Source organism: Aspergillus ambiguus (genome assembly GCF_047715705.1).
Source record: "Aspergillus ambiguus strain CBS 117.58 unplaced genomic scaffold BDV59scaffold_50, whole genome shotgun sequence".
Taxonomy (NCBI): domain Eukaryota; kingdom Fungi; phylum Ascomycota; class Eurotiomycetes; order Eurotiales; family Aspergillaceae; genus Aspergillus; species Aspergillus ambiguus.
In genome coordinates this window covers 17,960-40,670 of record NW_027395563.1, presented here as the reverse complement: position 1 = coordinate 40,670, position 22,711 = coordinate 17,960, and the positions used below count along the sequence as shown (strand labels likewise).

At 50.6% G+C, this 22,711-nt stretch overlaps 9 protein-coding genes across 9 annotated transcripts; 5 read left to right on the top strand and 4 right to left on the bottom strand.

The window, feature by feature from the left end:
• Positions 1–91: 91 nt before the first annotated feature.
• On the top strand, positions 92–1,408 carry BDV59DRAFT_210917 (uncharacterized protein; the record flags this gene model as incomplete). The annotated part of the gene is made up of 5 exons (XM_073695684.1): positions 92–256; positions 310–346; positions 401–471; positions 536–918; positions 982–1,408. The coding sequence occupies 5 exons, from the start codon at positions 92–94 to the stop codon at positions 1,406–1,408; spliced, it is 1,083 nt and encodes a 360-aa protein (XP_073543550.1).
• A 3,118-nt stretch (positions 1,409–4,526) lies between these two features.
• BDV59DRAFT_134267 (aldo/keto reductase family protein) lies at positions 4,527–5,763 on the top strand. The gene is made up of 2 exons (XM_073687028.1): positions 4,527–5,210; positions 5,289–5,763. Exons 1-2 carry the CDS (start codon positions 4,695–4,697, stop codon positions 5,622–5,624), a joined length of 852 nt encoding a protein of 283 aa, XP_073543549.1. The 5' UTR covers positions 4,527–4,694; the 3' UTR covers positions 5,625–5,763.
• Positions 5,285–7,582, bottom strand: BDV59DRAFT_134273 (initiator tRNA phosphoribosyl transferase family protein). The gene is made up of 5 exons (XM_073687029.1): positions 7,026–7,582; positions 6,935–6,969; positions 6,662–6,834; positions 5,941–6,607; positions 5,285–5,892 (listed from the first exon to the last, which is right to left on the bottom strand). Exons 1-5 carry the CDS (start codon positions 7,367–7,369, stop codon positions 5,738–5,740), a joined length of 1,374 nt encoding a protein of 457 aa, XP_073543548.1. The 5' UTR covers positions 7,370–7,582; the 3' UTR covers positions 5,285–5,737.
• A 572-nt stretch (positions 7,583–8,154) lies between these two features.
• On the top strand, positions 8,155–9,668 carry BDV59DRAFT_187787 (HAD family hydrolase). The gene is made up of 2 exons (XM_073691289.1): positions 8,155–8,432; positions 8,500–9,668. Exons 1-2 carry the CDS (start codon positions 8,424–8,426, stop codon positions 9,247–9,249), a joined length of 759 nt encoding a protein of 252 aa, XP_073543547.1. The 5' UTR covers positions 8,155–8,423; the 3' UTR covers positions 9,250–9,668.
• A 584-nt stretch (positions 9,669–10,252) lies between these two features.
• Positions 10,253–11,506, top strand: BDV59DRAFT_187783 (MutT/nudix family protein). Its single transcript, XM_073691288.1, has 4 exons — positions 10,253–10,387; positions 10,482–10,574; positions 10,621–10,861; positions 10,918–11,506. The coding sequence occupies exons 1-4, from the start codon at positions 10,337–10,339 to the stop codon at positions 11,154–11,156; spliced, it is 624 nt and encodes a 207-aa protein (XP_073543546.1). The 5' UTR covers positions 10,253–10,336; the 3' UTR covers positions 11,157–11,506.
• Positions 11,507–13,084: 1,578 nt separating this feature from the next.
• On the top strand, positions 13,085–16,329 carry BDV59DRAFT_187778 (uncharacterized protein). The gene is made up of 5 exons (XM_073691287.1): positions 13,085–14,843; positions 14,895–15,305; positions 15,354–15,476; positions 15,527–16,051; positions 16,100–16,329. Exons 1-5 carry the CDS (start codon positions 13,458–13,460, stop codon positions 16,265–16,267), a joined length of 2,613 nt encoding a protein of 870 aa, XP_073543545.1. The 5' UTR covers positions 13,085–13,457; the 3' UTR covers positions 16,268–16,329.
• A 1-nt stretch (position 16,330) lies between these two features.
• Positions 16,331–18,296, bottom strand: BDV59DRAFT_187776 (uncharacterized protein). The gene is made up of 3 exons (XM_073691286.1): positions 18,237–18,296; positions 17,598–18,185; positions 16,331–17,533 (listed from the first exon to the last, which is right to left on the bottom strand). Exons 2-3 carry the CDS (start codon positions 18,042–18,044, stop codon positions 16,445–16,447), a joined length of 1,536 nt encoding a protein of 511 aa, XP_073543544.1. The 5' UTR covers positions 18,045–18,185; positions 18,237–18,296; the 3' UTR covers positions 16,331–16,444.
• A 210-nt stretch (positions 18,297–18,506) lies between these two features.
• On the bottom strand, positions 18,507–19,614 carry BDV59DRAFT_196154 (MDR family NADP-dependent oxidoreductase; the record flags this gene model as incomplete). Its single annotated transcript, XM_073692675.1, has 2 exons — positions 18,507–18,931; positions 18,984–19,614. The coding sequence occupies 2 exons, from the start codon at positions 19,612–19,614 to the stop codon at positions 18,507–18,509; spliced, it is 1,056 nt and encodes a 351-aa protein (XP_073543543.1).
• Positions 19,615–21,162: 1,548 nt separating this feature from the next.
• BDV59DRAFT_134116 (uncharacterized protein) lies at positions 21,163–22,639 on the bottom strand. The gene is made up of 5 exons (XM_073687027.1): positions 22,336–22,639; positions 22,178–22,285; positions 21,737–22,128; positions 21,609–21,682; positions 21,163–21,544 (listed from the first exon to the last, which is right to left on the bottom strand). The coding sequence occupies exons 1-5, from the start codon at positions 22,510–22,512 to the stop codon at positions 21,231–21,233; spliced, it is 1,065 nt and encodes a 354-aa protein (XP_073543542.1). The 5' UTR covers positions 22,513–22,639; the 3' UTR covers positions 21,163–21,230.
• Positions 22,640–22,711: the final 72 nt, after the last annotated feature.

Sequence of the window (22,711 nt, the reverse complement as noted above, 5' to 3'; positions counted from 1 at the left end):
GTGGGGGCCATTTGGGGACTGTCCGATCGGTATCCATTAATTTGTCCCTCTGCCCAGAGTACAGAGTAAATTCTTCACGGTAGTTCGAGTTATGGGTGGAAAGTACGGACTGAGGGCCCGGAATGGCCGTGACATTGTCATTGTCATCATTGTTCTTGGGGTTTTGGCCATTACGTCGGTCGCTCTACGGGTTGTCTCTAGAAGGATTCGCAATGTGTCCCTCGGGCTGGACGACTATCTCATGCTGACTGCCATTGTGGGTGCGAGTGAACGATATTAGAGGCGTGCATTGCTAACAGTGCTGTCTAGTGGTTCGTCATAGTGTCAACAATTCTTGTCATCACGAGTGCGTTAAGGTTGTCCGAGTGCGAAATAAGGTATACTAACCTGTGCCTTGTAGCGGTCACACATGGTGGTGTTGGATTGCATATGGCTGAAGTCGATCCGGAGGATTTGATATACACGATGAAGGTATAGAAGCCAACCATTCAATCAGTGGCGGCTTGGACCTCACCACTAACCCGTCTCAACCCAGATGATTATTGTTCTTCAGTCATTATACGGCATCGGACTCGCCCTCGTGAAAACGTCGCTCATGGTGCTATACTACCGACTCTTCGGGACCAAGAAAAGTCTTCGTATCGCCATCTACCTCACCGGGGCTATTGTCTGGGCGTGGGGTATTAGTATCGTCCTCGAGTCCTTCCTCATATGCCAACCTGTCGAATACAACTACAACCCGATGCGTCCCGGTGGGGGAAGCTGTGGGAACCGTAATGCGGCCTTCGTTGTCGCTGGAGTCCTAAATATGGTTACAGACTTTATGGTTATGCTTCTTCCCGTGCGATATATCTGGGGTCTTCAGCTTGCCACCGCTCGGAAGGTAGGACTGATTGTCACATTCTGCCTTGGTCTCTTGTGAGTCAACAAAGTCTCGTATGTGGATATCTGGGACACCTGCTAATCCTTTGGCCATGACAGTGTCAGCGCAATTAGCATGGTCCGAGTCTTCAGCTTGATGAGCATCGACTTCCAGGATGCCCCATGGACGCTGCCTCTACCGCTGATGTGGAGTATCGTCGAAGAGCAGCTGGCTATCGTTGCAGCCAACCTCCCCATCCTGCGACACGTTTTCACCTCTATCCTGCCCGAGGGGTGGTTGGGCTCTTCCAGACGCAGAGTCACCGACTCAGCGAAATTCCAGTCCAGTGAGCAGCAGCGACAGTATAGCCTGACTCGCATGGATGTTGGGACGAACAAGAGTGGGGTTTCCTCGGCACGAGGGAAGACTCTTCATGGCTCTTCTCTGCTGAGATGGAGCGATGACGAGAGGTCCGAAACAAACTTGGCTATGCATGGAGCTCCACCGGATGGGATTCATGTTGCAAGGGAGTTCGAGGTTAATTGAGTATTTTCCTCATATCTGTTTAGTAGCCTCAGGTCATATTTGTCCCGAGACAAAAGGGAGTCACAGTACATTTTTTCTGGTAGAGAAGCCCGGATGTACGCCGACGTAGATATTGTTCAGCACTACTTACGGTTTACACATAATTGGTTCTCTCAACCCTCTCGAGGAACTTATCTATCCTGACATTCTGGAATTACGTGGCACCGGACTCTCCATACGGTGTGTTCTGATTTTGGGTGGGAGTTGAATGTGTTAAGAGATAAGATGTAGTTGATGTGATGGCACTTTCCACAGTGGAGTTTGCCTTAGGCGTTTGCCGTTGGAGATCGCTTTTGCAACTTCCCACTGATCAAGATGACTCATCTAGAGCTCTATAAAAGGGCTTCAGTTGTGGAAAGGCCTTTCTCTTCCTTTCCTTTCTCTCTCCATAGTCAGATGTTTTCGTCAAGGTGCCAGAATCGATCATCTCCATCATCCTTCTGAATAGACGTAACAGTTAAGGCTTTAGGTAGTGCACAGATGGGGGATGGAAATCCATGTGAAGATGAGCATAATATGAAATGCTATGTAGGAGTGGGATCTAGGTTGGGCAAAGGTGTAACGCGTGGTAGAGGTCGAATTGAAAGGGTAAGATGGGAAAAGGTAGGTGGGGGCACAGGCTCAGCTTTGGGAAACGAAGCATGCAAAGGCGTGGCGTTAGTAGCCCATAGTAAATTTGGTATTAAGCAAAGCACGTAAAGAACTCAAGCTTTAGGGGTAGAACATATGGTGGCAATAGGCAAAAACCCTTCCTAAAAGAAATACAAAAAACATGCAGAGCAGGAGGCAATGAGACTCGCAGGACTTGCAGATATCTACAGATATAACCCTAGAACCCTAAAGACGTGACACGCCAGCCCCGAAAAGGGAATGCAAAGGTACCGCGAGAGGCGAATGAGAGATGCGCGCGGCAAAAAAGCTCATACATAGTTTAGCTACCTCTTTTCCCAGCTCTCGCTCACACGTACATCCACGTTGATCAATACCCTTTCTCTCACCTCGTTCATCTCAGGGCACCTCTTCATGGGGTAGGTTCTGCCAGAAACCTATCGGAGTAGCGAATTAAAAATACATTAACGGTTTTCAGATTGAGATTTGGGAATGAAGTTGAAAGAGTATAAAGGTATAACTGATCTCGGACATCACTGTACAAGGATATCCCAAAATCTCACCAATACTGACTCCCGCTCTCTAATGTTGCACTCCCGTCCCACCGGGTAATTCGTGCACTGTATCTTGTTTACTAGCCGACATCTCATGGACATCGATAGACCCGAGTTCCATCGGTCTACCCGACCTGATTTCCCAGGGCATTTGCTGTCCAGTTTCCAAAGGGACAGATGAGGTGTGGGGCCCAGGTCCCGCGTTCTTGTTTCTTCGATATCTGCGCATGGAGAAGCACAACAACAGCGCGATTATTACCAACGCTCCCACGGTAACGCCAACACCAACACCCGCTTTCCCACTAGTCGAAAGACCTGGGGACGGTTGTGTTTTCGAGGTGGTGGTTGAAGTACTTTGCGACGATGTTGAGGTGGAGGTTGAAGTAGCGGACGTGCTCGTTGCGGTGGATATAATGAATCTATCTGCTTCAAGGGTAATTGCATTCTCGGTGCCACAGCAAGACTTGGAATCGTCACAACACCAAGTTTGAGAGTAATCTTCGTTCTCCTCGTCGCATGGGGTCATCTGAGAATTTGTTCCATAGCCCTATATTACACCGGGTGTTAGCCACATATTCAACATATATCATTCGGTTTCCCGCAGGCGACACTGCCGCCAATTAGATTTCAGAATAAAAGAATACGTACTGTACACTCCTCCAGACAGTGCGCTAATTTCCAGTCTGAATTAGAGCATGTATCTCGCCAATAGTCGGCAGTGTCGCCGGCCGTCTTACAAAGACCATTTGTTAGGCAGGTATCCGACAGGCCACAACATTGGCCTTGGAAACCATTAAAAGAACATATCTTGGAATCATCCGTCGTATGGCTTGTTCCATTGACGTAATAGCACGTCGCCGCCCATACAGAGACAGGGGCGACCTGGGCGATGATGAGGGAGGTGGAAATCGAATGCCTCATGGGTATTTCACAGGAATTCCAAGAGAAGAATCCAAAATAAAGGTATCCAAAAGTGTAGGAATCCTTAACACAGGGAGAATAAGGAGGTTACAAAGTAGCGAGGCTTGGGGATTGAGGACAACAGCAGCCGACCAGCTTTCGCTGACCAGGTGCTATGAGGATCGCGAGGCTGAAACGGCATTCAAGAATCAAGTAACATGATCGCCACAATAGCGCCCCATTCTTCTCGTAAGGCAGCTCAGCCGCATGTTAGCAACAGTCTTAATAATAGACCATCTCCTTTTTTCTGCAAGAATCAGTTGTACTCATTTGAATAGTGAGTGGCTCGTACATATCGACGTTCAACAAGCCATGCTCACGCAAGATGATGCCGACGAGAGAAAGAGGAATATCGACAGAAGTCCCAAGAGGTACGTATTGTCTTAATCGCTATGGTTGTCTAGGTATGACGTGGGAGCGGGATTTCGAAGGTATGCATTCCAGGCCAATAGACTCGAATACCTCAAATTGGTAGAAGTATGAGCGAACAAACACCACTTTACCTGGTAGACTTGTAGGTAAAGATTAGCTCGCAGTACTCGACCAAAAATTTGCCAGTTTTTCTGATGCACTATTCCATATCAAACTAGAGCGATACCTTCAAGCAAATAAAATGGGAGGATACGCTGATGTTCGTACACATAGAGGGGACATAGGTTGCATAGTTCTAATACAAAGACGCTGGCTAGCTCTAGCCCAACCAATCGAGGTTTCCACCCATCTCGAAAGCTTCTATGATTTCCTGTCGAGCAGCACGTATATCACAGGAGGTTCCTCTGTTCTATGAGAAAATTCTCTGCGATCCCCACTCCAAATAACACAAGAAAATGCACCTAGTACTAATAGTCTGTGTCAACGCACTTCTGATAGAAACATATAGACCGCATAAAATCCAACTACTATTTTTGTATCGCTGTTTCTCCAAACTATGGTGCAATCGCAATGGCGCAATCGGCCAGGTCCCAAGCGGGGATGATATCATCAGCCTCGGCGGGGCTCCAACAAAGGAGGGGAAAAAACCACCACCGCCAGACTTCTCCTCTTCGCCCTTATAGCCACCCCCCAACACCCGCTCTAAATTCTCTATCGGACTCCCCCATACACAGCACACACAGGCCCCCAAAATGACCGCCAACTTCACCTTCGCCGACGTCCTCCCCCTCCCCAATTCGCCCGTCAAGATCCCTCGACTGGGCTTCGGCGTCTACCGCTCCCCGACCAGCGTGTGCGTCCAGTCCTGTCTGAAGGCCCTCCAGACGGGCTACCGCCACATCGACACCGCGCAGTTCTACGCCAACGAGAAGGAGGTCGGCGAGGCGGTCCGCGCCTCCGGCGTCCCGCGCAGCGAGCTCTTCGTCACCACCAAGATCCTCAGCCCCGCCGGCTCCCCCGAGGCCACCTACGGCAAGCTGCGCGACAGTGTCGAGAAGATCGGCGGAGCCGACGGATACGTCGATCTGTTCCTCATCCACAGTTCCAAGTCGGGCCCCTCCGGCCGGAAGGAGCTGTGGCAGGCGCTCGAGCGGCTGCTCGCCGAGGGCAAGACGCGGAGCATCGGCGTGAGTAACTTTGGTGTGCAGCATATCGAGGAGATGAAGGAATATGCGCAGGTGTGGCCGCCGCATGTCAACCAGATTGAGGTACGTAAATTACTTTGTTTTTTTCTTTAGGGGGGAAAGAGTTGATGGTTATAAAATTGGAGGCTAACAGCGGACCAGCTGCACCCGTGGTGCCAGCAGCGCGTGATCGACGCCTACTGCAAGAAGAACAACATCATCGTGGAGTCGTACTCGCCCATCGTGCGCAACTATAAGGCCAGCGACCCGACGCTGGTCGATGTCGCGAAGAAATACGGCAAGTCCACCCAGCAGATCCTGATCCGTTACGCTTTGCAGAAGGGGTGGGTGCCGCTGCCCAAGACGGATAACCCGGAGCGTATCGTCGCCAATGCGGACGTCTTCGGCTTCGACATCAGCGCCGAGGACATGGCGGTCCTGGACGGACTGGACCAGGGAAGCGCCGGCGCGATTGTCGAGGCTGTGGTGAATGAATAGACGGTCCCCGTCGTGTATGATAGATACCCATGATGGTGGTTGGTATAGAGATTATGATATATAATGCGAAGCGAAGCTTTAACGACTTGACGTTGTTCGACCATCGACTCGACTCAGTAGTCTGGTCGTTCCATCAGGAAGGCATTGACGGACTGCAGCGTAGATCGCGACGGGTTCACATCGTGCTTCGACGACACGATCCATGCGAGCCGCTGGCGGATAAACTGCTTGTCCATGCGTGGTCGGGTTGGGACGGTGGTAAAATGGCCTGGAGATGGTCAGCTGATGGGACCAAACCGGCGGATTGCCAGCTTACCGTCCTCATCGTAGAACAGACAGATGATCGCCAGCGCTGCACCGGCAGACAGATCCTTCCCAGACGCGCAGGTAACCAGCAAGGAGCGGGTGGGGTCCGCGCCCAGCTGCGACGCGACAAAAGCCTGGACCTTATCGAGATGCTTTCGTAGGTCGCGACTACCGAGCTTCTGCGACGCACATCCCAGATGCAGTCGCTTTGCATCCGGCTGCACCGCCGCCGGATCCCCGTTACAGTCGATGACGAGATCGTAGCGCCCGCTGTCACTCACTCGTGCATCGGTCTGGCAGACATACAAATTGCGGGTCGGGGCGATCAAAGTGGCCTGTTGGCCCACGTCCTGGGTGCGATGGGATTCGACCAGCTGCGCGATTAGCTCGGGGAGATCCTCTTCGGGCGTGCGAAAGAGGACGTCCTTGTTGGGCCAGAAGACAGGCGGGGTGAGACCGTGGGCCCAGCCCTCGCTGTCGTCACCAGCGCCCTGGATATAGCCGCCTTCGGACATTTCCGCTCCATGGACCCGTTTGGAGGCGGAGCAAAGGACGAATAGATTGTAGGTGCGGTCTTTGCGCAGATCCGTCGGGTGGAAGTATGCGCGATTCGCCCAGGCGACCCGGATGGGGCGGCCTAATTGCTGCCTGAGATCATCCAGGTCGAGTTTTAGATCCTGGGTTTATTTTTTATTAGTTAGGGGGAATCACAGGAAGAAGAAGGAATGTACCTTCAGGGATTGGACGAAGGCATCGATGCGATGTTCAATCTGCGACTCCTCCGAGGCGCCTAGGAAATTCGGCGGGAATTGCACAGGGTGAAATGCAGAAGCGGACGGAAACAGGGCTCGGTTGAGGACGGCACACCAGATGGGGACGGTCTTGGACAAGGCGTCAGGCATCACTGCGGTGGTCAGTGGTACGAAAGCCAGTCGGGAAGCGAATGCATCATCCCTCGCAGTGGGAAGCTATAGCAACCGCATCTATGGAGAGAATTCACGTACACTTGCCGCGGCGGGTGGAATCCACGATGATGCACCTACCACAGTTTAGCACGGGGACCAGTCGGAAGCACAGCAATCAGGATGGACGTACCCCCCATGCTCCCGAGCAAGTGGGAGAATCTGCAGATTCAGTCTACGAAAACTGAAATCCCATTTCCCCGTGTGGCCGTCCGTGCTCTTGAAGTAAGCGCTACCGGATTTGGCATCCGGGGGGATATACCAACTCCCACATCGTTCGTTCGCCACGAGGGGGAGACGGTAGTGGTTGGCGGCGTCGCGGACGAAGGCGGCATCGGTATCGATGGAGCGGAGTCGGTTAGATATGGAGAGGGCGGATCGTCGTAAGGAGGAGAGCGTCTGGGAGATGGTCTGTTCCCGAGAGGGGAAATGAAGGGATTCCAGGGAGACGGGGTAGGGGTCGGCAGCACCGCCCATGGTGGCTCAATACGAAGAGGTTTTGGAGGGAGATAATTGGATGGAGACGGTGAAGTGGGAGAAAAACGAACATCTCATGTCGATGAAGTTGTGAAGAATGTGGGCCAATCAGTATGGAGGAGGACGGGCCCACCGGATGGGCGACAGTGGAGATGAAGAAGGGGGTGATTTAGTCCATATCAAGGTAGATTCTAGTAGATACGGTGGGCCAGATGTACCTGGGTAGTCTCTACGCCGGATCTGTCCGTATCTGAGGAGGTGATATGTCCACAAGTATATGCTTATCAGGATATGAAGTACAGGCGGACCGTCCAGCCGTAGACGGAATATCGAACAAGACCGAGGCTGGGAAGCACTCATCACGAGAATTCCGTAGTTCGGGTCCGACAGCCAGTGGATTCCCTTGAACGGGCACTAAACAGACACATGGTTGACTGCTGGACGACAGTCCTCCGAATTATCGTCGGGGTTGAATGTCCCGTTTGGGCGCCTCGCATGACCTCCTCGAGGACAGAGACCAAATTGATGTTGAGGGTTGAAGTGTTCTATATTGATCTGAAGAAACAATCCATGTACATATCATAGAGCCACATACAAGGCCGTAGAACCCAGAATCGAAAGACATTGAAGAAATCTTTGGAAAGAAAAGAATCCGATTCGGTCTTGTTCCATCCTGGCGGAGCCTTACCCAACTAGGACTAGGGCGACGGCGTTGATGTCACTGACCATCCCGGCGAGGAAAGTCCAACTATGACCTCAGACTTCTTTTCTCTTCGTGCCTGCCTGCCTGGGTGGAACGGGAAATTTATTTAAGGCACGGGATTTCCTTCCTCGTCCCTTCCCCTCGACCTCCCCCCCTTTCCAATTCCAAATTCAATTCCCTTTCTTCCCACGGGACCTTTCCACTTCCTCTCTTCCTCTCTCCAATAACCACTTCTTCCGTCTCTCTCCATCCATCATCCCTCCTCGTGACTCCCTCTTCCCCATCGCCACCCCGTGAGCCTCATCGTCCGTCCAATCCTCATCCACCCTCATCAATTACCCACCAGCCACCATGCCCAAGGTAAGCTAGTCTCCAGCCCTACCGCAGTACTAGTATACTAGACCCACCGCTAACCGCCCATCTGCAGATTACTGAGATCTTCTTTGACTGCGACAACACCCTGGTCCTGTCGGAGGAGTTGGCCTTCGAGGCTTGCGCCGATCTCGCCAACGAGATCCTAGAGAAGCGCAACATCCCCGATCGCTACACCGGCGACCAGCTCATCCAGGATTTCGTTGGCCAGAACTTCCGCGGCATGATGATCTCCCTTCAGGCCAAGTATAAGTTCGAGATGTCCAAGGATGAGCTCGAAGAGTATGTCAAGAAGGAGGAAGACAAGGTCATCGCCAAGCTGAACGCCAAGGCCCAGCCCTGCGTCGGTGCCAACGAAGAGCTGCAGAAGCTGTACGATGCCGGCAACTACGGCCTCGCTGTCGTCTCCTCGTCCGCTCTGCGTCGCGTCCAGGCTTCCCTCAAGAAAGTCGGCCAGGACCGGTACTTCCACCCCGACCACGTCTTCAGTGCGGCCACCTCGCTCCCCAAGCCCACCTCCAAGCCCGACCCGGCCATCTACCTCCACGCCCTTGAGGTCTGTGGCAAGAAGGCCGAAGAGACCGTCACCATTGAGGACAGTAGATCAGGCGCCCTGAGTGCCATCCGCGCTGGCATCCCTGTGATCGCTTACGTCGGTAGCTACCCCGGCGATCAAAAGAAGCTCGAAATGGCCCAGCTCTTGGAAGACTTGGGCGCCAAGGTCGTCATGAAAGACTGGTCCGAATTCCAAGATTGCCTCAAAGAGATTGAAGAGATCCAGGCCAAGGCCAAGCCCGCTCTGTAGGCGACTTGCCGATCCCGTCCATTTCCCAACCTTTATCCTCCTCCCTATTTCACCCTACGGACACGAAGTCATGATAGCAATTGCATTGTCGCTCTGGAGCCCCGGATCTTTTCTTAATTCTTCCCGCAGAATACGGGACCCCCTCATGCATGAACATCCCGAAGTTGACCGCCTCACTTGAAGCCCGCCCGACCTTATCTTTTCTTTTAATTTCTTTCCTCCAATCTGTCAACCGAACGGGAGATATGCATTACTATTCAATTTTCTAGCATAGACAGGCTTTCAGCCCCCGACATCATGTCGGGACATTTACCCGCCTGTAGAAATTCAATAGAAATTTCTCCACATCCATATCTTCTTTCCTCGATAGTACATAGTTTGCTGCTATGGCCGAGAGTCCCCGCACGCTAACGTGCGAAGATCCGGGGAACTGCAGACTGTCATAGCACCTGATGGTGACACGCCCTGCATATCTTTCCCTCTATCGCATACATGCTCTAGGCCTCCGTGGTTATCCGTTGGCAGGGCTCCTAAGGTTTATGTCTTTTTCCGCCTAAGACATGTACTAATGCCCAACGAGCGAAAGCGCGTTGCCGGGTGTAACCTAGGAGGAGTCTAGGCCGATCAGATGACCCCAAGGAATTTGTCTCTGTCGATACATAAACCTTAGTCATTTAGGTGAAAGTTAACACTGTATGTGATAATACAAGGCATCTAGATGGTTTCAAAGTTGATTCTTGAAAATGCAAGGCATGATCAACGACAGGACTCGACTCTGCAGGAAAAAACCAACAGCCTCCCGGGTTGTCTTAGCACTCGAGGGTTAATTTTCTTAAAATACGAGCTGTGTAGTAACTCGAGAAGTAGTTCAAAGGTATAGATGTATAGTCTCACACTGACATAGTACCTAGACACAATATATCTCCACTCTAACCTGTGCTTGGGCAAAAACGAGTCACATGATGTCACTCTGCGGGGCCCAAACAACATCCGATAAGGCCAATCTGCCCGCCTCAACCTTGTCCCACCGGCTCACACTCAATCCTCCAATACCCAAATTGCCGCTCCCTAAACCCCTGTAGCGAACATGTCGGGCCCTAAATACGCCTTGTCAAAGCACATCTCTCGGGGACCCTTGGTATGTTCCGCTTTCTTTTCCCTTCAAGCACCAGAATGCGGGGTCCCCATCATCTAGGATCTGATGGCGTAATAACACTCGTCGGTGGAATTAGGATCCGAAAGAGGCCAGATGGACCAGATTAATCAAGACGACATACCGTGACCCCAATGGGATTGAACGGACGTGGGAGTCGGCCGAGCGGCAGGTGAGATAAAACCCCCATGCGTCCGCATTCCTACTAATATGACCAGACACGACCTGCGGATTGCGAGATTGACGGCGTCGGAATCGTGACCATTCTCAATAAACCAACGGGTCCGGAACTACTTCTCCAGAAACAATACCGACCCCCAATTGATAAAGTCGTTATCGAAGTCCCCGCGGGGCTAATCGATGCCGGAGAGACGGTCGAGGAATGTGCGGTACGCGAGCTAAAAGAAGAGACCGGCTACGTGGGATTCGCGGAGCAAACGAGCTGTGTCATGTACAATGGTGCGTTGTTTCTATTCGGTAGATATCTGAAGATGCTGAAGCTCACTGACTCGTAGACCCCGGTTTCTGCAACACAAACCTCAACATGGTCCATGTCCAGGTCGACATGTCCCTCCCCGAGAACCAGAACCCTAAGCCCCAGCTCGAGGATAATGAATTCATTGAATGCTTTACGGTGCCGCTGTCGACGTTATTCGAGGAGATGAAGAAGCTCGAGAGTGAAGGATATGCTATCGATGCGCGCGTCGGGACAATAGCAGAGGGTATTGAGCTCGCGAAGAAGCTTCAGCTATAGATTGCTCGGCGGCTGGCCGATTATACATCACGGCGATAGACATGTTAAGAAACCACATGAATCCACTATCAGCTTTAGAATTAGGGGATATTGGGGGAGGTTCAATTAAACAAAGTGTGTAGGGTCGAATGTTGAATTGCCGATGACATTGGCCCACATATCTGACCACCTACACAAGGCAGGAACTACATTGCAGCTGCCATAAGAGTGACCTGCAGCTCATAGGCATACAAATGGCTCTTATACCTCTTTGATTTACTCCTGCACCCCGTCCACTAGTTTCATCAGATATCGTACAATACTCTCGTTATTCGTGCCGTTTGCTCCAGCCTTCCTTACCTATTTTTCCCGTCTTCTTATCTTGCGAATAGCCCGTACCTGATATCTGTGTTTATTCTCTTTCTGTACACTCCAAGAATCAATGGAAGAGGCGAGTCGCTACGACGAACGCAGGGAGCTAGAGCCACGACCAACATCTCGCCAGCTCATTGCCAGTAGATCTAGGAATGTTCCGGGGATCTATCTGTGATAGCACGTCGGTACGCACCCTGTTGACGGCTGGATCGGAGCTCGATAGTGGAGAAAGGTGGGTAGATGCCCTGGGATGGGTGTAGTTATGTAGTGGATCATAACCCTTGTTGGCAGGCGTCTCGTTGACGGCTGGTACCCTGCTGACAGCTGGATACGGGCTAGATGGTGAAGAAAGGTGGATGGGCGCTCGGGGGTCTGTGTAGTTATACAGTGAATGATGACCTGACGGCCAATAAAGGGCAGGTTCATTGGATCGTGATGCCAAGGTATAGTTTGCTGAGTATTTGTATGAACGTAATAGTCGGTATCAGGCGCCATTGTCGACGGAGACGGTTGAATCTGGCGATCGGAAGCGGTTGAAGATACTGTAGGAGGGCCTCTGATTTGGTCGACCTTTTCAGCGGTGGGTTTAGGGGGCACGACAAATGGAGATTCTACAGATGCATATATATCCAGGTCGTCTTCGAACAAGAAAGAAATATCCTGTGGAGGAGGGATATTGCGTTCTTGCCCTGCGGACACATGATTTTCTGTCAAGTTTGTGCAGAAAAGGCGCGTGAGGGGCAGTATGGTAGTCCTTGTAGGCCTTTGCGGAGGGACTATCGTTGCCCGGTCTGTCGTGAATTTGTGAGATACAAGGTATAGAATGGGCAACCCATGGCTGTATAGGGTCTCTTACTGACTTTTACAGCAACCCATATTTCTCGCAAGAGCTTGATTGGATACCATTAGATCGCTCTATCGTTTTGGCGCTTGGGCATGCTTGAGTTCAACCCATCCCCAGTTTGGGAGGGGAGGATGGCTGTTTGGATGAATCCTCTCTGGATAGAGTCAACGTATTGTGGGAAATGCGGCTGTCGGTAATACTATGTAATTTCCACTATATTCTGGACTATAGCAGGGACCTGAATTCTCTAAATCTACTGCTAAAATGGCTATCTTTATACCCTGAATTCCGACCTCTATTCCGACCTAATTCCTGGGCTGGCGGTGTGACTATCTGTGAGGTGCGGAGGCTGGATTACACCGCGATTTTGTATGGCTAGTTGAGCCTTGGCAGTAATTACTGGTCTTTTTCGGTTGACACGTATTTATTACTATATTACTAGGTGTACCTTTCAGCTGCAATATAATGGGGTCCGGTTTCTCAGCACGTTAGAAGGAATCGTAGACAAGGGAAGGAGTTGGTTACTATGTCTCACTACCTAATTGACTGAGTACCTCATTGGACTCTGCATCGCATGCATAAATTAGTGCTGTTCAGCCACGGTTCCCATACCGCATCTAGATTTTGCTAATAAGATTATGGAATAGAAACTCTCGTATTACTCGAAAATAACGTTATTTGCTGATGAACAAAGCCCGGTCGACGCCGCGGGCGTTCACCCATGGTTCGTCCAGGATATGCACTACCTAGGTATTAGACAGATCGCCTCAACGTCACAAAGCGCCAAAAGCCCACCAATTAATAACTCCCTCACGGCCCGGATCACCAAAGCTTTCCCCATACGGTTCGCCCATTCGCCGAGACTCCGCAGTTCGCCGTCGTCAGAAAGGATGTTTGCTCAGTGACCGTTCGTTCATCACGTGGATGTACCATTTATCTCGCCATTGAAGACCGTTTGTCGTCCTCGATCTGGTCTTGTCCGTCATTTTGGCTATTTCCTACGTAAGTCCGCGGAGTCAGCTGTGTCTATATGTACCGTACCTTTTTCCTCCTCCTCCGACAGACATGATTATTCATCCATCAACCACCTTGTCGGCGGATAGATGGCATTGCGTTGTAATGTCTTCTGCTCCTTTTGCGGAGTGATTCTGCCAGTTGGGACGAACGGACCACCTAATGCTGCGCAAAGGCCTGATTTACTCTGGCTGTATGCGGTCCGGGCCGTCTATACACAGGCATCTGACCTGGACCGCTCGGCAAGAGTCACGCCAGTCGGATCGATGATCGATTGCAATGTTCTGTACATCCCAGATCCGCCAACGGGGATAAGAATTACATTATTTCAGAACGACGGCTCGGGATTCTGGGGTTTTGGATTCCATAACGTGTGCTGGAAGATATTTCACCGGAGATTGGGCAAAGGGTACGGGGAGCCCGTAGTCGCGGCTTCACTATTCAGGCAGTTTTATTGTACACCCTCCATCGCCAACTCCGGTCTTGATTTTGGCCATGGCTACCGCGGGGCACTACCTATCCAACAGTTTGGTCCCCTCCCCTGTACACCAGAGACTAATTTCACTTACGCTGATCCATTTATTACACTGCCTGAACCTTTAAACCCCTCCGAAGTTGCACCTTGGCCGAAGAGTTTGTGGACCTCCCCAGATATTCCAACTGACAATAATTCTGGCCTGGTGAAACTGCCGGTGGAGCTGTTTCATGAGGTATGCTGCTATCTGCCATACACCCAAGTCAGGAAGCTTAGGCTCGTCAATCGGCGGCTAGCAAACCAGACAAGACATGAGGCGCTCCCCAAGGCGTTCTGGAAGTCCCAGTTCCTGCGTGGCCGTGACATGGACTTCTTCCCCTTGGATACCACGAAGAAGAGGGACTGGCGCACGGCTTTTCGATGCGCCGATCTGTATCTCAAGACGAGTCACCCCGCTGTGATCAACATGAAGAGAGTGACCGGTCTTTCTGATCCCATAGCGGCCCTTGTCCAACGGGATGCAAGCCTAGGGTGTAGATGTGTCCGTGGACTCAACTACACAGGATCTGCAGCCTGCGTGACACCGTTATCTGCTGGTTGTGAATCCGCCAGAGAAAATGATGTCCTCACGCCCAAGCTTTCTCGCGAACTATATAGAATGGCCAGGCCGATCCCGACCCAAGGGAAGCAAACGATCACAGTAACGACAGTTGACTTTGGCCCCCAAACATTTATATCAGGCATTTTCTGGGGGACTGATGGGATCGGCTTTCCGGGAGGCCTGACAAACCGCAGCTCCGTCGTGGTTCCACCTGAAGCATCTATTGAGTCGGTCGAAGTTAGCTTTGCCCTTCGCGGGTTAGTCGGCATAAAATGGAATTTCAGCGATGGCACGTCATCCCCTTGGGTCGGAGATCATCATGATCCCAACGGGGCCGGGTATGGAATCGTGAAATTTCCAAAGGGCCAAAGGCAGGTTCCCTTGGTGGCAGGATTTGATGTATGTGTGACAATGAGGATCTGTAAGAGCGTGTCTCTAACAAAATGAAAGCACTATAAGATAGTCAGCATATGTGTTGCGAGCGACGAGAAGCGGCCCGCGGGGACAACCGTCATGGAGCATCACCTTTGGGTACCTGAAATACCCCCAGAGAAGTCCCTAATGATCAGTCCGCTGAGCCCAGATCTTGCGTTATCCCCACCAACCGTGCTTGTGAACATTGACTTCGGTGGGTCAGGGGGTAGGCTGTTAGGGTTACTCACGAAGATGGTTGTGCACGTCAGGACTTCGCCTTGGCCCATCACTGGCATAGAATTCTTCTACAACAACGGCGATACACGATTTTTTGGCTCACGGGGAGACAGTGAGATTTCCTTCTATCTTGATGGGCCCGGAGGAGAGCGGATACATGAGGTGTGTACTGTGAACAACGGGCTTGAAAAAGGCTTGACAGGCTTCAAGGTTAGTATCACAAGCCAAATTCCGAGAAGACCGTTGATGCAAGTTTAGGTATCTACCACCTTTGGTCGTTCTATCGATTTTGTAATGGTCCGGTCTCTATGGGACGAATCATGCCAGTACAAGCTGCTGAAAACCCAAAAGGACCAGTTAGTCACGGGATTTGTTTCTCATGTAGGTCTCTGCAGCCATCGCTGATTGATGTGAACTCACAATGGATATAGAACGTAGATGGGCACTTCAGACAATTAGGCATTCAGAGCCAACATGTCGATACTCGTCCGATTTACACGACGTGCTACGACATTTATAACCCCCGCGTGTGGCCTGAAAAGACATTGCAGAAAAGCGTCTGCGACTACCAGACATATGCTTCCTTGCAGGGCGCTCGTCGGATTACTGTGTTGATTGGCAGTGAAGGACGCCCTCGATTACCGGCTGAAATTTCAGGCCTAAAGGTGGACTATCACAATTTACAGGCGCCCAGTATTGCTGGGCAGATGATACAAGAGGGTGATGATTTTGAAATGGCTCAAAATGAGCACTTGCAAGCCTTGACGGTATGGATGACTAGACACAGTGATCCTGATAGCACTTTGGGCTCAATGCCGCGTGCGGGTAAAGTGGTTGCCATTCGCATCAAGATAAGGAATGGCCGAATAAAGACCTTCGGCCCATACAACGCTATATCGCCTTTACCAGAGAATTGTGTGGAATATCACTATGAGGCACAGGGTCACGATTCCCTCGTAGGTTGTGGGATCTACTACATAATAAATGAAACTGACCCTTCCTAGATTGGTATTTCCTGGGTTCTCAATACCGACTATGATCGGCTTAAGGCAGTTCGTACCTGGGAAATCGTGGGCTCACCGAACTCGTTCGTAGGGACGCCAAAAGCTCGGACGAGGCCAGGCACTTGTGGTTTGGACGGGAATATGATGACAGTAGCCCAGCCCAGTTAGGACCGAGAAGGGGGTTCGAGGAACATCGATCCCAGACACAGATATAATCGAGTAATGGCCGTTGGCAATTAACAGGTTCTTGCTTTTAAACTAACAGTTATCTACATGGACACGACCTTCTCACACGTAACGTACATTTATGCCATAAATGGTCGTACAATCGTCAAGTGAGCCAGGCTATATCTGGAAGGCCTTCCTCAGTCGCTTCTCGTACTTCTCCCGATCCTTCACCTTCCCCTGCACGAACTTCATGGCATCAACCTCCCAGTATGCCATGATAATGCGAAAGAAAGCCGGATCGTCCAGGTGTTCCTCAGCAAAGCGCGGCTGAATGTAATCATAGAATAGCTTAAACAGGCCCAAGGGGCTATCTAGCGCCAGCGCATACCAGAACGTTCCTCGCTCCCACCCCTGACGCAAGATAGTATGCAGAGGCAGTCGATCACGAGGGTTGACGCCCGCAAGACACCTGTTTTCCTCCTCTGCGAGGGCACTCAAGAACTCCTCGTGAATATTCTGGTACTCGTACACGTCGATTCCGTCAATGGGTTGATTCGCCAACCAATACGGCGGATGGATCATCTCCACGGGGCGTGAGCATGTCCATTCCAGGTCAACCAGACACTTGACATTCCAATCCTCGTCGACGAAAATGTTGCTTTGATGGAGGTCGGTGAAGCTGAGGTAGAACGGACCGGAGCGGAACTCCTTTCGGAAGATTGCCGGGTAAACAGTGCGCATGACGGTCAGCGCAGACATCTGGTACAGACAATCTTCCATGTCGTGGACGGCGTTGGGCTGGTTGCGCAGCCGGTTTTCATGGAAGGCGAGGACATCGTGGATGTAGGTGTCGGTCGTGGTGTACGTGAGGTCGCGCGGGATATCCACGGGGATCTTCTGGTTCTCGAGGTCATGGATCTCCAGGGTAAGAGGGCGGTTGTTAAGTTGCAGGAACCCATCTTCGTCGATCGTGAACGAGCCAATCCGCGGGAGGGGGACACGAGCCGCCGATAGCATGATGCGCGACAGTCCGTGGAACAGGTTGCTACGCAGGTTCGGGTTGTTGCACCCGCTTTCCCACGATTCGGAGAGCATGGTGCCGTCGATGTATTCCATGAGAAGGTAGGCGATACCGTCGGGGCTGGGCTTGCGGCTTTGGTGTGGGACGTAACGCGTTGGGAGCGGGCGACCGAGCCATTGGAGGACTCGACGCCGCATGAAGAAGAGTATGCGCGTGAAGAATGGGAGGTTGTCGCATGCGGTAAACTACATGATCTATGAGCCGGGTGCATCTCTACAGATCAGACTGGCAGCTCAACTGTCGACGTACTTTCTTACCAGATGACAGTCCAAATCCATATAGACACGGAATCGGGACATCCGGGCAGTTCTTCTGCAGCCAGGCGTACGTCCCAGCCTCGCAGCGGACCTTTTCATCAGCATTACCGGGGTTAGTTTTCTCGCCGACGCGGTACGGCAGCGGGAAGCGGATCATGAGCCGTTTGGCGGCCGCGTGGCCGCGGACGTCGACGGGGATGCACAGGTTGAAGCTCCCATGGCGCCACTCTTGCGGATCAGCGATGGTGCATGCGTCTGCTGAAGTAAGGTTCAGATGGTGGACCACAATGTCCTGGACAAGCTCGCGGTTCTTGTACAGATGGCTGAAATAGCGGGTCTTCTGGTCCCAGTAGCCGAGCTCATGGAGAATGTTCGATTCGCAGCCCTTGGCGGCAGAGTAGGTGATATCGCCATTGAGAAGGCGACGACTGTTCAACATGATGGACCTTAGTCGTTTTGCATCACCTCCTTAGAATGCACTTGTTTCGTCGTGGGCTCTTGTTGTTCCGATATCGGCAGTTGATGTGTTTCGGATCTTTACATACTGCGGATGTGTAGGTGGTGGGCTGGAAGAGGAGGTCTAGTAGTGGATTAATTATAGTTATACCGGAGAGAAGAACTCGATACGTACCTAGAGGGCCGCCCTGGACACAATCATTTTCATCGAGAGTGTGTGTCGTTTCGGAGTGATTGAAGCTTTTCAGGAACTCAGGAGAATGCCGATGGTGTTTGTCGTGTTTGTTGATCGGTGGGTCACCAAAATGCCGAGGTAAATCTTCATTGCATCGCAAACAAACCGTCTTTAACTACTATCCACTCCACCAAATAAAGATTTTGGGAGCAGAAATCACGAGACTCTTCAAGTTTGTTCGAAGAACGTATCAATACTGAACCAAGTTATCTACAACGCGGTGATAAGCTTGCCCTTATTTTGCCCATCGAAAAGTTTCAGCCAAACACGAGGAATGTCCTCGAATTTTGCCTCCACCACCGTCTCGCTGCCCTCATCAATGCGTAATTTTCCATCCTCAACTGCCTGGGCCAGGATCTTCTTGACTTCCCCAGCCTTGCTCAAGTAGTCCAACACTGCAAAACCTTGGATGCGCAATCTCAGAAATATAACCTGAAACCAATTGCGAAGAGGAACTATATCTTCTCCGTTGTAGTTCGAAATTGCACCACAGACAGCAATACGACCATGAGGAGCCATTAATGGAAGCATCCTGTCCAGTGTCTCACCCCCGACATTGTCAAAGTAGATATTAACGCTGGCGCCGGTTGCATCCTCTAGATCTTTTGCAAATGACGGAGATTTGTAGTTAAGGCCTTTTATGTGCATTAGCCAGCAATTGGACTCACAAGAACGCGATAGACTCACAGATATCAGCACCCAACTGTTCGACCCACCTGCATTTTTCATCACTTCCAGCAATCCCAATAACAGTACCAGCTCCAACAAGGTGTTTGGCAATCTGCACCACCATGCTGCCCGTAGCACCGGCTGCCCCAGAGACCACAACCTTCTCTCCTTTCTTGGCCTCGCATTGTACAACCAGACCGTAGTACGCTGTCAGGCCAGTTCCGCCAAAAGCTCCTAGGTAGTGAGTTTCACTGAGCCCTCGAGGCAAGGGATCCAGTATAGCGACGTCATTTTCCCCAACCACCGCATATTCCGTCCATCCAACTCGGGCAAGAAGGAGGACATGGTCGCCTTTCTGGAACTTGGAGGAGGTAGATTCAATGACTTCTGCTATGCCCCGTGCTCCCATCACTTCACCCACCTCAACCGCCTTAGTATAGAGGCGGCCGCCCGGTATACTGTCCCCGATCCACGTCCTCTGGGCAGGGTCATTGGAAATATATAGAGTTCTGACCAGCAGCTGATTGTCCCCTAAGCTGGGCAACTTCGTTGTCTCCAGGCTAAACGTTGGGTTGTCCCCATCCAGGACAACGCTTCCGGTCGGCTTGCTATTCAAAATCCAACATCTGGTTTCCTGTGGGGAATACATGGCGACAGGAAGGACTTGAATATCAAGTGCACTTGAAAATCTTTCTTTAGGCAGGGAATATCGCAAAACGACAGGGCTAGTGTAGGCGACGGGTCTTTGGAAAATTGCGGAAGAAAGACAAAACGTCCGTTTAAAGCATACCACTACGCCTTGATGCTCCATAAATAATCTGACGTTCACTGCCTTTTTGATTAGCAATCTATGCGGATCCTTCAAATCAAAGTCCGATCCAACCGCAGATCGGACAGTTTAACGCCGACTTACCGATGAGCACACATACTTTAAGTCCGACTAAGTGGTGATGATGCACCTATTAATTCCGTCAAAACTCCGGGACTAAAAGGGTAATATATAGCAGTCTGTACAGTCAAACCTCCGTAATATTCTATTAATGTTGCAAAATCTGATGAACGCACACATTAAATATGATACAGCGCCCTCTATTTACGAGACAACAAGTGCACTTTTGGGGTTAGAATAAAACACAGATATGATTTGTTCGTATCGGAGTTTATAACCTCAAGAAAGCTTCCGTAAATAATACTAATCGGACTATAAATGTATCTTTACACTTTTGGGTCCTGTACCTGGCGATTCCGCGACTGCATCCATGGCATTAAATCACCAATCCATGACAGAAAGCTAAATGGTTATCCAAAGAACTTCAAAGTTTATGGGTTGCTAATTCTAGGCTCTTAGTCAACATGTTTCACAGACACCTCCGGCGCACTGCCGAGGGAACGGATACAGACCGGGCGGGGAGTACATCCCCTCACCTGGAATATAAACTCCAGCAAGCCACTGGGCCTCGTAACAAAAAGCAGATTCCTACTCACTTCAAGCAATACATTGTTCTAAAGCAACACAATGTCTGGCCGAGTGCAGTGTATCGTGGCGTATCCTTCGCGCACACAGTCAGGAACCCGAACCAAATTTGACATGGAGTAGTGAGTATCATACTCTTGTGAGCAGAGTTGGAAGATCTAACTTTTCCAATATAAGCTATTTGGCAACTCACATGGTGATGATTGATGAATTTTGGGGTCCACATGGAATGAAGAGCTGGCGGGTTGCCCAGTATCCGGCTGAGAATCCCCTGACGGGTGACGAGATGCCTTATATCGTACAGACTACGGTAGAATGGGACAGTATCGAGGATATGAGGAGTGCTCTCGCAGCCCCAGAATCAGAGAAAACACGGGCGGATATTGCAAAATTCACAGATGTGGTCCCCGCCATCTGGGTGTCTAACGTTGCTGCTTCTAAGGGCTGATGCTCTCCTTAGGATAGCTGCGCACATCGATGGGGTTGAGATTGCTGCCATACAGTGTGCTGAGTTCTGCAATGTTTACAATAAAGTCTTTCTTTTTGCAGTCCATTCTATCATGCGTGAAAGTGACAATCTGGCCTACCAGAAGGTGCATCCACATGTGAAACGAGAAAACCGAATAAGCGATTATTCAATACAAGCCACATGCTAAAAAAAGAGACGAAGCCTACCCATTAAGTACATGCATGTCGATTTTATACAGGATAATGCGTATCGCCTCGATGGCAACCATATGAAACACAGCCACTTATCACACATAGACTAGCATCCTTAAGGCCATACTTGGTTATAATGCATTGCATTCCAAATCGGAAATGGCCATCAATGCTCGCTCTGATGTTCGAATATGGTGCAGGCTCAGCCACCCTCCGTGATGATGTTGGCGGGAAGATCCTGCAGAACGGTCAGATAGCTCCCGTCGTTCAGAGGGCGCCGGCGAAGTATTCTTCCTAATGGAGCATATCATATGGCGAATTGCCGGGAGGGAGGTTCCGCTAAGGGCAACAGCAGGCTCCAGCAACGTGGCATACCAATAATTTAGTGTTGCGCCTGCCTTCCTGTGCTGGATAGGTACATAGTAACCGTCGGGGGTGTTGAGCCCTACATGTCCACCATTTGTGTTAGTAAGGACGCAATGGATATGTTTGAAGGTGAATATTCGCACACTTGGATGTATCAATTTGATCCTTCAGGTCACTAAGGAATGTTTGAAGCCTCCATGCTGCTGCAAAACATGCCCTAGAATGAACAATCTTAGTTGGGGTAAACATGGAGGAACGAAAGTTTGCATACGCTGCTCCAAGCATAAATAATATGACCATGCCGACTCGTTTTCGAAGGGGTAGTCGAAGGGAAACAACCGGGAAAAGGGGTAATACAAGTAAAGTAATATCGAAAGTTAGACTGATGGCCAAGGTTGCAGTTCCAACAACGTAGAAATACCGGCCGTCGGCGGGGTCCCTCGTTGCAACCCGAAGATGCAGCATAAGATACAAAGGTTCCGGCCCGGTGGCAGGAAGGATCGTAGCTACTATGAATAAGATGACTTGAACTCCCAAAATGACCCAAATCACTACTCCCAGTACTGGCATGGGAGTCGAGAAGAGACGCCTGTAGAACAACAGAATGGAAATCCGCATAAACGTGGTCATGGGTATATAAACCCAATAGACTAGTACCGCAGCCTATCGAATCAGCTCCCTGTTTAGAGAAAAGTGTTCTAACCGACGGTACCTGTAAAACTATTCTAACTTGGGGCAGAGTCGGTTGGTCTATTGGGGTACCAATGGCCCCTTCAGTATTTGCGCGAATGATAAGTATCGTCGAGAATATGTACAACAACTGAACAATCTGTTAATATTTTCCCAAGCGATGACGGGATAGAGACGTACGAATCCGGGGAGGATGGTATAGTCCTCGGCGAGTATTGAACGTATCCGGATCTTCTCAGCAAACCGCAGGAGCACCAGTAAACCGCTAAAGGCGCAGCACACGATGGCGACTATTGCTGCGGTATAGCTTTTCCCAGCATTATTAATCCTGTCGGACAAGTGTACTTCTGACTCCATCTTGCCAGGTGGTAGCGGAGAGAGTCAAGCTCTTGAGTGGAAATCATTGTATCCCAAGAGTGGTTTGAGATTAATCATGCCATTGCTTGACGCATGAGAGCCGGGGTTAAAAAGAAAGTACCTGACATTAAGCACCAGAGAGCCCCATCGAGAATGAAGATAGTAGGTACGAAAAGATGCTTTGGATCTGGAGTCTACC